The sequence below is a fragment of the Mauremys reevesii genome, linkage group 1 (assembly GCF_016161935.1).
Source record: "Mauremys reevesii isolate NIE-2019 linkage group 1, ASM1616193v1, whole genome shotgun sequence".
NCBI classification, from domain to species: domain Eukaryota; kingdom Metazoa; phylum Chordata; order Testudines; family Geoemydidae; genus Mauremys; species Mauremys reevesii.
The window spans coordinates 249,496,178-249,508,662 of record NC_052623.1 but is presented as its reverse complement, the minus strand read 5'-3'; the positions used below and the strand labels follow the sequence as shown (position 1 = coordinate 249,508,662).

General features: G+C 44.1%; 1 protein-coding gene and 1 long non-coding RNA gene across 3 annotated transcripts in view; one reads left to right on the top strand and one right to left on the bottom strand.

The window, feature by feature from the left end:
- The window catches only part of LOC120408988, a 71,571-nt gene extending 66,720 nt beyond the window's left edge, over window positions 1-4,851 (bottom strand). The window contains exon 1 of the long non-coding RNA XR_005601038.1: window positions 4,460-4,851. This is a non-coding gene — a long non-coding RNA (uncharacterized LOC120408988). The remainder of the gene's footprint in view (window positions 1-4,459) is intronic.
- A 433-nt stretch (window positions 4,852-5,284) lies between these two features.
- The window catches only part of IL17RA (interleukin 17 receptor A), a 43,686-nt gene continuing 36,485 nt past the window's right edge, over window positions 5,285-12,485 (top strand). Inside the window, exon 1 of one of the 2 annotated variants that reach the window (XM_039546087.1) lies at window positions 5,285-5,351. Coding sequence is in view for 1 of the 2 variants with exons in the window: in XM_039546080.1 (XP_039402014.1) it covers window positions 5,440-5,568 (129 nt within the window). In the remaining variant the exon portion in view is untranslated. Of the gene's footprint in view, window positions 5,352-5,422; window positions 5,569-12,485 lie in introns of those variants that run through there. The other variant, XM_039546080.1, reaches the window with a different exon arrangement.

Sequence of the window (12,485 nt, the reverse complement as noted above, 5' to 3'; positions counted from 1 at the left end):
CCTCCTTCCTATGCAGTAACCTTCCCAACCATCTTCCCCTACTTAGTACAGAGCCCTCTCACCACTAGTCTTCTCAGCTATATGATAAATGTCCTGAGTTGTCCAGCCAGGCAAAATGTAATCTATTTCCCAGAGAGAATCCGGGGCCAGTTTGCTCCTGGCTCAGTCAGTTAGATTAGTATTCAATACTCCTTAAAACCTCTCAATGCCATGACTGCTTGTGGAAGTGACAGATGCAGGGGAGTCCAGTCCAGCTATGATAATTTGAACAGGGGAAGATCTCAAATAACTAAAAGTGAGATTTTGAATATCACGTTACAAACTGCTGCATCACCCAAGAGAGATACTTTTAAAACTGCCTTAACAAAATGAATTCAAAATGAGGGGGTCTCCCTCCAAACAAGTGACACATGGCAACCAGGGAAAAGCCATTTGGGGGGTGAAACCTGGCTGGAAGTGGCTGGAATCCAGCTTAATTCCAGAGGTGAAAACATAGTTTGGGGCCTGATCCTGTAGTACTTACTCAGGATAAATTCCCCTTGACTTCATTGATTAAAGACTGCAAGATCAGGACTTTACAAGGCAGAGGTGGGTATTTTCTTGCCTGCATCTGATTAATTTGGGGACTGATCCTGTAAGGTGCTAAGCACATGTATTTCCCATTGGCTTCTGCGGAAGATTTGGTTGCTCAGCATCTCTCAGGCTCAGCACTTAAACATCATTTCCTGCTCGGACCATCAGCTATAAATGTTGATAAATGTAAGTGTTTTGCCTTCATTTTAATTGCCCAATGCTGTTAAATGAACTGTCCTAGATATACGCCACCCCAGATGTAAATCTCCTCTCCCACACTTCTCTCCACCCCAGCTGTCCCTATCATCATCACTGAAGCCCTTCCCAGTACTAGTTCTTTACCACATCCCACAATTTTATACCCAGGTTTCATGAAACCACAGAAATGCTTTTGTAAATAATGCTGTACAGTTTGTAACTGTAAGTGTACGCCTGTCATCGGTGCCAGAGTCCGGCTTGCCCTCTCGCACGTTTTAAAAAATCAACGACGAAAAGTTAGAGCGAATGGCCCACAAGTGAGCGATAGGGTCATCTCTGTGTGGGACAAATGTATATTCCTGTAAGATTGCATTTTTATCTAAGGAATGATGTTATTTTAAAAATTGCTAATAAATTTCTAAACAATGCCTAAATTGGTTTAGTATCTGTAAATTTTATCATAACTTCTTTTACACACCCATCCCTTCTCTCAACAGTGTCTAAAAACAAGCCAAGTGCCTGCAAACCCTTATTCACTTGAATAGTCACATTGAAGTTAATGGGATTACTCATGTGATTTAAGAGTTCACAGAATTGGGTCCTTGGTACTGACAAGACTATCCTGATAAATATCACCCTAGAAAATTCAGTTACATTTTATAGTAGAATGACCTTAATTACATTGTAGTTACTCTGTAATGTCTGACTATAAAGTGTAACCCATGTAGTTAACCTTCTGGCTACAGGATTTTGTGCTACATATATATCAAAATGTATAATTTCAGCATAATTACAATTAAATCAATACCTTAAGCATGAAACTAACAGGGTATTAATAATTAATTAAATCACCTATTTAGCTTACTGATTATATGAATTTGTGACATAACTATCCTGCAATTTTTTTTTAAATAATTCCAGTGGAACAACACTGTAATTACAAACACAGTATAATAAACCATAGGTAATTACAGGCACTGTATTGCAAAGTGATTCAGAAAATTCTTCTCCAAAACAAATCAATGATTCTTCATCAGCTGTTTGTAAATAGCCTCTGATATTGGTAACCAAATATTGCAATTGGGGGGGGGGCTTCCAAAGCAGACCATAATCACTGGAACCTTTCATTGCAGCATGAGGCTATGAGGAGGAGGAACAGACACAAGCCAAACTCACCACTGGCATAAGCTGATCTAATGTCATTGAAACAGAGTGGCATTTTCTTATCCAAGGACTAAATCTGGCCTTCAGTTAGAAACTTTCACCACAAAACCATGAGACGCTGGCTTGGTCTCAAATTCCATTACAACCCAACCATTCAGCTCAGATTTGTTGAAAAGTTTACTTATCTGTGACCCATTTTAGGATCAGGTGAGCCAGGTGATGGTTTTGTGTTGAAAACATGTGGAATGTGTGGTTTCGATGCAAAATCAGATGAAACTCCAAGATTGAGAATGTATTTGAATTTCAGGTTGAGGATGTGTTTAGACTGAAACTCAGAGTGAAACCTGTGACGGTGGGAGGAACTCCGTGTACATCAGCTAAAAGGTTTGCACAAGCCCTTGTGAACCAAAAGTACTGAAAGTTATTCCCTACCATAGGGAGATATAGTACGGTATTATGCACTTTCGTAACACCTTCCACTTGAGGACCTCAAACCACTTTAATCCAATGTTTATTAATTTAAATTCACATCACCTCAAGGAGATTGTTATATCCCCAGTTTACTGATGGGGAAATGGGCCCTGAGAGGTTGTGACTTCCCCTAGGATACACCTGAAGTCAGTGACAAATCCAAGAACAGAAGCCAGCTCTATGAGTTTTCAGCCCCATGATTTAGCCACAAGACTATCCTTCTCCTAGCAATAATGTGCATGTAATACATAACTAATTCAGTTCACAGCAAATGCTGAGGTAAGAAGTGAAAACTAGAGTCCACCTTTGGCTAGCCTGTCACAGGAAGGCCAATTTGAAGTCTGCATAATGCTGTGTATTAATGGATCTTTCCCCTGGGCACTCCAGCCTTTGACAGCATGGCAGGGCTTTGGCTTGCTCTTTCTGTCTGTGTTAAAATGGGCAATTTACGGTCAGAGTTAGAAAGAAACGACAAAGCCAAGAGCTCTGAGAGGCACTGACTACAGGGCACTTGTTGATCTTTTATTTTTTTTAAATCTGCCCCAATAGGCAATGGGTTTTCAAACATCCATGAAGGGAAGACATGAAAATGGGGAAATAACAAACATTGTAAATGAAACACAACAAGCCTAGGGATTTATAATGAGACCTAAAGCCTTTCATCTCTAAATTCAAGTTGGCTTGGATCAGCAGTGATGGGAAGTGGTTACTATCTGATGACTCCCTGAATTGTGGTCTCAGCAAAGTTGCATCCACAGCACAACCACAAACTGGCCCTTTTACTTGCAACCAGAAGGCCGAGGACTAAATGAACAGAGATTAATCTGTTCCCTCACCCCTAAAGTGGGCCCTTCCATAATGTAGTAGGAAGAGAGCCTGAGACATAAGCCTTTGTATCAGAGGCCTGGTATGAGGCAGGCCTTGCTCAGAATCTGGCGAGAAGACAGCTGATATTGAGGAAATACACATTCCTCAGAAGTGCTAAGCACAGAGTACTCATGCAAACACATCCCAATATCAAGTGGTACCGGAACATCCCGATACCAAGGATTATGCAAAAACATTCCCAAGGATAACAGAAACACACTGACCCCTCCTAAAAGATAAGGTCAGGATGACAGAACATAACTTGTTTATATTGGGGTATAAAGATGTATCTCAGAGGGTGTATCTTTGGCCAGCCTCAGAGGCAGTGGAACATCCCACCACTGACTGAGCTGAATCCATTTTCACGGGCATACATGCCTTAGTATCCTTATAGGGTCTGCCAGATGCTATTACCGTGCTTTGTCAACAACAAACCTGGCTGGGTGCCTTCATACCTTAACGGATCTTGTGGTCATTGGGCAGTTCGCTTGAGGTCTGCTGTGCCAACTGTCTGCAGAGCTGGGACAGCACACAGGGAGAACACACACATGCAGCCACATGTGAGAGTTAATGTACATGGTTTCAGTGTGGCAAAATTTTCTTTGATGCTTTTTAGCTAGAGAACTTCAGTCTCCAGCACAGTCAAGACAGCACTTACCATGAGCAATAAATTCACTAAACTGAATAATACAAAAGTTTCATGTTGACTATATGTGGGCAATACAGACCAAACAATAGTTGGCTGGTGAGAATTTCAGCTTGTGTATACTTTGCTTGGGTAGGTTCAAGATGTAAAAGGTTTTATTTTCCATTGCTTTGCACTTTGTGTGGTCACTTATACCTGCACAAAGTTTAAAATGCTACACAATCCCAATAGTAGCATATTACACCCACTTTGACTACACAGGGTGCAAGGCAGTGGAGAATCAGGCCCTAAATTCAGCTCTGGATTGAGTTTGATTAAGGAGTTCAAATCTGGGGTTTTAATTTGTCTCATAAATAGAAGGGCAATTTGGAGAATTTGGCTCTGAAACCAGAATTGGTTGAAGACGATCTTTATGCTTACTGTGACAGCAATGGTTGCCACTCATTAGCTATGTTTCCTTTCCTCACATCAATACACCATGAACCCACAGGGGAAATTGTTTACCTTGTATTTTTCTCTTTGCAACTGAACATAACCTACCTTTAAGATCTTACAGGATTCAGTGACGCAGCCTCCAGAATGTTGTCCTTCCCCAGAGACCTATAATGAACTGTTTGAACAGGATGGCCAGGTCACTAGCTTTGTTTACTGGTTAGGTGTGTGGAGAGTGAATACTCAGGAGGCTCAGACACCAGAAAACTTTGATTGGATCCACATTGCTGCTGAAACACAAGGTAATTTTCAAAACATGCTCGCTCCAACACTTTCTTACTCAAAGATGTTTTTTTGGAGCGAACGGGGGAGGGGGGGACAGGAAGAGTGCTTGTTCCAGGAGCAGAAAGCAGGGAGGAGAGTGTCTCAGTGGAGGTAGTGACAACATGTTTAAAAATAACACCTCCCCAGAGACACATTCCGTGCCTGGAATAGATCTCAGACCACTTTGTACTCTGGGACCCGCCCCCGCGAGACAGAGCCAGGCTGCTCCTGTGGGGCGCTCAGGGTAGAGGAAAGCACCCAGCGACTCCCGCCCTCCTACGGATCCCCCTGCAGGGCGTGGGACAGCCACACGCCGCCGATGCGCGGTCCCCGAGCACAGGGTGTGCGGGTGGTCCCACGTCCATGCCGGGGCCTGGTCCCACGTCCATGCCGGTGCTGGCTGCCCCCTTCAACCCTTCAGCAGCTTCCTGCAGCGCTAGCCGCGGCGCCCCGCCCCCCGGGGAGCCTCGCGCCGGCAGACAGACCCAGCGCGCCGCCGGCACAGCCACTGGGGGGGGGGGCGCGATCACGGCCCCGGCTCTACAAGCCCCGCCCCCTCCTTGCCTCTAAGCCGCGTCCCGGTCCGTGCAGTTCCCGGCTGGCTCCGCCCCTTCCCTCGCCAGTCAATTCCGGCCCCGCCCCTTGCCTAGAGGCCCCGCCCCCTGCTCCTCCTCAGGTGAGTGCGGGCCCCACCCCCCACCCCCCCCGGAAACCGGCGCCGGGCCCGTGGTGCGGGGCGGCCGCTGCGCTGGCTGGCTGGGGCCATGGGGCGGGTGGCCGCGGCGCGGCCGCGTCTCCCCCTCCCCCCCCTGCTGCTGCTGCTGCTGGTGCCCGGGGTCCTGGGGCTGCGGCTGCTCCTCAGCGCCCCGCCGCCCTTCGACTGCTCGCAGCCGGTAAGCGCCGCCCGGGCGGGGCAATCCGGGCCGCGGGGGGGACACGGGCCGGGGCTGCTCCCGGGCCCCCCACCCGGCCGCTGAGGTGAACGGGCCCCCACGCAAGGAGCGAGGCGCGGGGTGTGTGACCGGCACCCGCCCACCCCCGTTACAAACCCCCCCCCCCTTAGCGGCCCCGCCGGGCCGTGGGGTGGGTGGCAGCCGCCCGCCCGCAGCGGGTTTGCTCCCCAGCCTTTGGCCCGCGCCCCACAAATGCGCCTTGAGCCCGACCTGTGACAGGGAGCCCCAGTGGCCTGGGGTGGGAATAGCCTGGGTGCCGCGCTCCCATTATTTGCTCTTGTGAACTTTGATTAAAATCGATCACCCACAGTTGCCACTTTTGGAAGCTGCTGTTGTTCATTGTAGGGCCTCTGAAAATCAGGCATAAAGTGCCCCCAGGTTTAGGCACCCAGAATCACTGACTGCGTTTTAAAATTTTGGTCTGAAATTCTGCCTCAGTTATCCCATCTGTGAAAGGGGAATAATACTTGAAACTTCTGTCAAGGCCTGTGACATCTACGGATGAAGAGTCCTATTTAAGTGCAAGTAATTGTATTAGAATTGGATTTGTATACCAATGGAATTTAGGTTTTTTTAACCATCTTCCAAAGGTCCAGGGAAAAAATAATTTGCTTGCTACAGGTGGCTTTTAAATGATTTTAAAACATGTCTGCATTGTAGGATACCTCTTAAGAGAGGGCTTCTTGGAAACGCTTCCAATCCCAGACTCTTTCCAGATATCTCATCTCCCATTCCCTGCAGCAACTGTGTAATGTTTCTTTACACGAAGAAATAACGTAAAGGCATTATTAAAGATACAGTATCAAAATAAGCTTGCTTTAATTCAGTAAGTGAAGGTACATGGTTTCTTCCTGTCTGCTGTTTAATTTTAAAATGTTTCTAGCCTTTGCAGTTGTGAGGAGTGTTCTAAATATAAATGTGAGGCAGCTGCTGCTGCTAACTTTCCCAAGCAGCAGCAGAATGAAACTTGGGAGATTCTGGCTACTTTCACTGATCCTGTACAGACCTCTGTGAGTAGTAGTTAAAATTAGCTGCATGGGGAAGCTATGAGATATTAGGACCAAAACTTTCCCTGCAAACCACTTTAATTTCTCCATGTCATTTTGTGATCTTGAATCAGCATTCTTGTGTGCTAGAAAACACAAGCTCTTCTTTGAAAATTGTCCCCTTTCTGAGAAAAGAATGTTCCCAGAAATCCCTAGTAAACAGCAGCTATGGAGGGTCACTAGTGCCTGTCCTTCTTTTTAATAGATTAATTCACATAAGTAATTGTGAGAAGAATGACTCACTCATTTGGATCAACCCTAGGGTGACCAGATAGCAAGTGTGAAAAATAGGAACACTTTTTTTTTTCCCCCGAGGTATATTGCGTATATAAGACAAAGCCCCTAATATCAGGATGGTCCCAATAATATCAGGACATCTGGTCACCCTAATCCAGCCTCCTTGCCCATCTTGCAAATCATCTTGAAGAACCACACTTACTATGGTAAGCAACTAGGGTTTCTTGTGTTTAGCTAGTTAGCCTCTGGAAACCCTAAGGGAAGCCTGGTTTGGGACTAAATTAGTGGGAAGTGACTGACCAAATTCGGAATTTTTCATTGAGACAGAAGCAGCTGCACAGATCAGCTTTGAGCACCACTCTTTTCATGGAAATTGCATAGGGATACTTTGAAACATATTCCCTACTGTAAATGGTCTTCAGTGCAGTTTTCTGTTTTCCATATATAACAGCAATACCACCATCTAGGCTGTGTATTTCCATGATGGTTAAAGTCCCATTGCCCAAGATATAATGCACTTCTTGTCACACAGTATTGCTCGTATTTGGGTTTTTCTACAGCTTTGGAAGCTGACTGTGATTGATGTGATCTGCACTTGACAAAGCAACTCTGATCTTAATGCTAAAATATAAATGATGCAGAACTTGCCTGGTCAGATGACCAGTGTCTGGAATTAAGCCTGTCATTGACAGGTTTGAAACAAGTGAGAGGCCCTGGCTGGTGCCAAGATTTGCCAAGCTGCCTGGAGTTCCTGGGCAAGATGTGGGCTGTGCCAACATCTCCGGTTGGGTAACTTGTCTGAAAGTTGTCACTTTTACCCTGTTATTTCTGCAGAGTGGAGCAAGGCTGGCCATCTGAGGTGAAAATTAGGTGGAATAGTTGTAAAAATTTCAAATGCATACATTCTTGGATTTTTGCAAACACGGGTCTAGGGTCCCCTTTCTCTCTGTGTCACTACCAGGACTTGGGCAGTCAGGCCTGGTGGTCGGGGTCAATGCCAGAGACGAGGGGTCAGAATGAGGGTCAGAAACTAAGGGCAGTAGCCTGAATTCGGGACTGGGGGCAAGGTCCACGTACTGATCCCATGGGGCAGGAATGGGGCCAGAGTTCAAATGCCAAAGCCAGGAGTCAAAGCTGAAATCAGAGCTCCAGTACCAAAACTAGGGGTCAAAAGTCAGAGTCACAGGACTGAAACTAGGGGGCAGAGCCAGAGACAGAGCCCAGGTACTGAAGCCAGGGGTCAAGATCATTCAAGGGCAAAAGCAGAGGGTCCAAGCTGGTGTTGGGAGTCAGAGAGCAAGCGAGTAAAAGGTGGATCTGCCACTATGGCTGGTGGGGGAAGTCACCTCATTGCATCAACACTTCCTGGAGCTCCTCTTGGGCTTAAATAGACCAGTCAGGTGCCATGAAAGAAGCTGTCAGCCCAGCCTTCTGAGGTGCTACTGCCGCTGGTGTGTGTTTCCATAAGGTCTGTGTGATGATGTGTGCAGCCATGCAGGACAGTGGCATGGAGATGTCAGCCATTCCACAAACCTGTGTTCTAGTTCCATTCCTGCAGAACATCACTCTGTGGCACTGGTTGGAAGGAGCGTGAAATAAAAAATGTGTGATTAGAGCTGTGTTCAGATGGATTAATCCAGAGATTTACCGACCTGAAGTGGAGCATAAATTCTGGCACTGGGTCCTGTTCCAGCTGTATACAAAGAGTTTGGAGGCAGAAATAGCTCTCTTTTCACTTATCAGGGAGTAGCCGTGTTAGTCTGTATCCAGAAAAACAATAAGAAGTCCGGTGGCACCTTAAAGACTAACAGATTTATTTGGGCATAAGCTTTTGTGGGTAAAAAACCCTCACTTCACACTTTTCACTTGACAACAGTAATGTTATGTATAATTTCAGGGTCACAAATATGTGAGCAGACTGACTTTAACTTCTGGACTAGAAGTTTTGTCATGCTATGTCTTCTACCAAGTAATTTTCCTCTATATATCAGATCTGACCATCTTTTGTATATATAATTCTTACACTTCCTTCAGTGAAAGATAAGAGGTTTAAAAGTGAATAGAGCAGATGCACATCAGCAAATTAGTGAGTGGTCTGTTTCTTGGGGCAGGCTACATTTTGTTTTCAACCTGACTCTATTCTTTCCTTCCCTGTAAAATCCCCTCTCTATTTAGATCAGCCTGTAGTTTAGGGCAGGAGTGCCCAAACTAAGGTGTCTGAGCTTGATGTTCACCAGTTATAATTAAGCAGGCCAAAAAGAATTTGAAGACACAGACACACAAAAGACACAAAAATTAACAGGAAACATATTTTTAAGTATGTCAGAACCAGGAAGCTTGCCAAGCAATTTGTGGGGCCACTGGATGATCAAAGTGCTAAAGAACCACTCGAAGAAGACAAGGCCATTGTGGAGAAGCTAAGTGAATTCTTTGCATCAGCCTTCCCGGCAGAGGATGTGAGAGAGATTCTGACACCTGAGCCATTCTTTTTAGATGACAAAAATGAGGAACTGTCCCAAACTGCTGATATATTAGTAGAGGAGGTTTTGGAAAAAATTGACAAATTAAAGAGCAATAAGTCACCAGGAACAAATGATATTCACTCAAGAATTCTGAAGGAACTGAAATATGAAATTGCAGGACTAATAACTGTGGTATGTAACCTATTTCTTAAATCAGCCTCTGTACCAGATGACTGGAGGGTTGCTAATGTAATGCCAACTTTTTTTTTTAAAGGCTCTAGAGGCAGTCCTGGCAATTACAGGCTGTTAAGCCTAACTTCAGTACCCGGAAAATTGGTTGAAACTTTTGTAAAGAACAGAATTTTTAGACTCCTAGATGAACAAAGTACGTTGGAGAATAGTCAACGAAGCTTTAGTATAAGGAAGTTATGCTTCACCAATCTATTAGAATTCTTTGAGTGGGTCAACAAACGTGGACAAAAGTGATCCAGTGGATATAGTGTACTTGGACTTTAAGAAAGCCTTTGACAAGGTACCTCATCAAGGCTCTTATCCAAAGTAAGCAGTAATGGGATAAGAGGGAAGGTCTTCTCATGGATCAGTACCTGGTTAAAAGATAGGAAACAAAGGATAGGAATAAATGGTCAGTTTTCAAAGTGTAGAGAGGTAAATAGCAGGGTTCCTCAAGGATCTGTACTGAGACTGATGTTGTTCAACATGTTCATAAATAATCTAAGGGGATAAATGGTGAGGTGGCAGAGTTTGCAGATGCTACAAAATTACGCAAGATAGTTAAGTCCAAAGCTGACTGCAGAGTTAAAAAGAGATTTAATAAAACTGGGTGACTGGGAAACAAAATGGCAGATGCATTTCTTTGCATGGGAGGAGGGATAGCTCAGTGGTTTGAGCATTGGCCTGCTGAACCCAAGGTTGTGAGTTCAATCCTTGAGGGCCCCGTTGGGGGGATTAGTCCTGCTTTGAGCAGGGAGTTGGACTAGATGATCTCCTGAGGTCCCTTCCAACCCTGATATTCTATGATTCTATGTTGAATTTCATGTTTGAAAATGTAATCCCAACTATACATAAATGGTGGGGTCTATATTAGCTGTTACCACTTGAGAGAGAGATCTTGAAGTCATTGTGGATAGTTCTCTGAAAATGTCAGCCCAATGTGCATCGACAGTCAAAAAAGCTAACAATGTTAGGAATCATTAGGAAAGGGATAGGAAAGACAGGCAATATCAATTACACTATATAAATCCATACTACACTCAAATCCTAAATACTGTCCGCAGTTCTGGTCACCCTATCTTTAAAAAAAAAAAAAATTGAAAGTGCAGAGAAGGGCAACAAAAATGATTAGGGATATGGAACAGCTGCCATATGAGGAGAGATTTAAAAGATTGGAACTGTTCATCTAGAAAAGAGATGACTAATGTGATAGTGGTCTATAAAATCATGAATGGTGTGGAGAAAGTGAATAAGGAAGTATTTACTCCTTCACATAACTAGGGGGTCACTCGATGAAATTGATAGGCATAGGTTTAAAACAAGCAAAGCAAGAACTTCACATAATGCACAGTCAGCCTGTGGAACTTGTTGCATGGGAGGTTGTGAAGGCCAAAAATGTAACTATTAGCCAGGATGGTTGGACACAACTACATGCTGTGGGTGTCCCTAAGCCTATTGACTGCCAGAAGCTGGAAGTGGATGACAGAGGATGGATCACTCAATAATTGCTCTGTTCAGTTCATTCCCTCTGAAGCATTTGGCACTGGCCACTTTTGGAAGACAGGACACTGAGCTAGATGGACCATTGGTCTGACCAAGTATGGCCATTCTTATGTTCTTAAGGTGGGAATGTGAATCAATCAAATTTGGGAACCATTAGTCTAGGGTTAACTAAGGGAAGAGAACTAAGGGAACCTTTACAATGGGAGATATTTTCCGAAACCTTTCAAAACTTTCCCCAGTAGACTCAGTAGTGCAGTTCCCCACCCAAGCTGAAGTGACCAGATTGATTTAACCCTTAGAATACTTGAAGTGCTGAGCAAGCAAATGTGTCAATTCCCAGTCCCTTCTGTCCTTCTTTACAAGAGACCTAGCCTTCATCTCTCTTACTCTTCTGTTCCTCTCAACGTGACTCCTCCTCCTTCCCTCCCAGCTGCAAACTGCTCTCTGTCTCCCTCCCTAATTCCTGTGAACATTCAATCACAGCTGAATTGCTTTCCCTGTACAGGCTCAATAAGTTCTGTAACTTTTAACTGCTCTTATTAAAAAATACCCCAAGTGAACAATCAACTTCTAAAGGTTTAATGTACACACTATGCAATGAATTATGACAATTCTCACAAATAGAGAAAAAGGACATTGCCTGTTTGGTTGTCTGATCTAACCTCACAGATCAAAACTCCATTAGCCTATTTTTACAGTTTGATGAGAATAACACTGCAAAATAATTTATACTAATCCCTGAACACTTTCCAATTAGTTGCTTGGATTCTGGTTGTCTTTATGCATACCAAGCTGCATAGCAATTTAATATAAATGAGAAGTAACATGATGAGATGTGCATTGGCTAAATGCAGTCAAATGTCTCTACATACCCTGGATGTGCATTTATGGATGAAGTGCATATGTTGTTACTTTACCTGATTTTTAATTTTCTTCTAACTTTAATGTTCCATAAATTTCTGTACATTTTATAATCCAAGAAAATCTAATATTTAAAAAAACATCAAGAGTAGTAGTAGTACCGGTAAAATTTTAGATATAAATACACAGAAGTTGTCTCTTTAAATTTTTGCATTTGAAAAGCCAAATCTTCCATTTCCCTGGGCAGCATTAGTCTGAGCCTGACCTCAGAAAGCATACCATCGACACTCTTTCCAGTCAGTAGCAGCCACTGTAGTGGTTTTTTTTAAAAGGAAACTGTTGCTAAGTAGGGTTGGTGATAGGCACTTCCATTTTGTAATCCTAATCAAGATTCTGCTAATGATGATGATTTGAGCAGGTTGGGGCAAGCAGCGGTAACGTATGTTCTTGAAAGCCCTGATCTGGTTGCTGCGATTCAGGAGAAGGGGCAGAGAATGGGAAGTGTCATATCAACAGA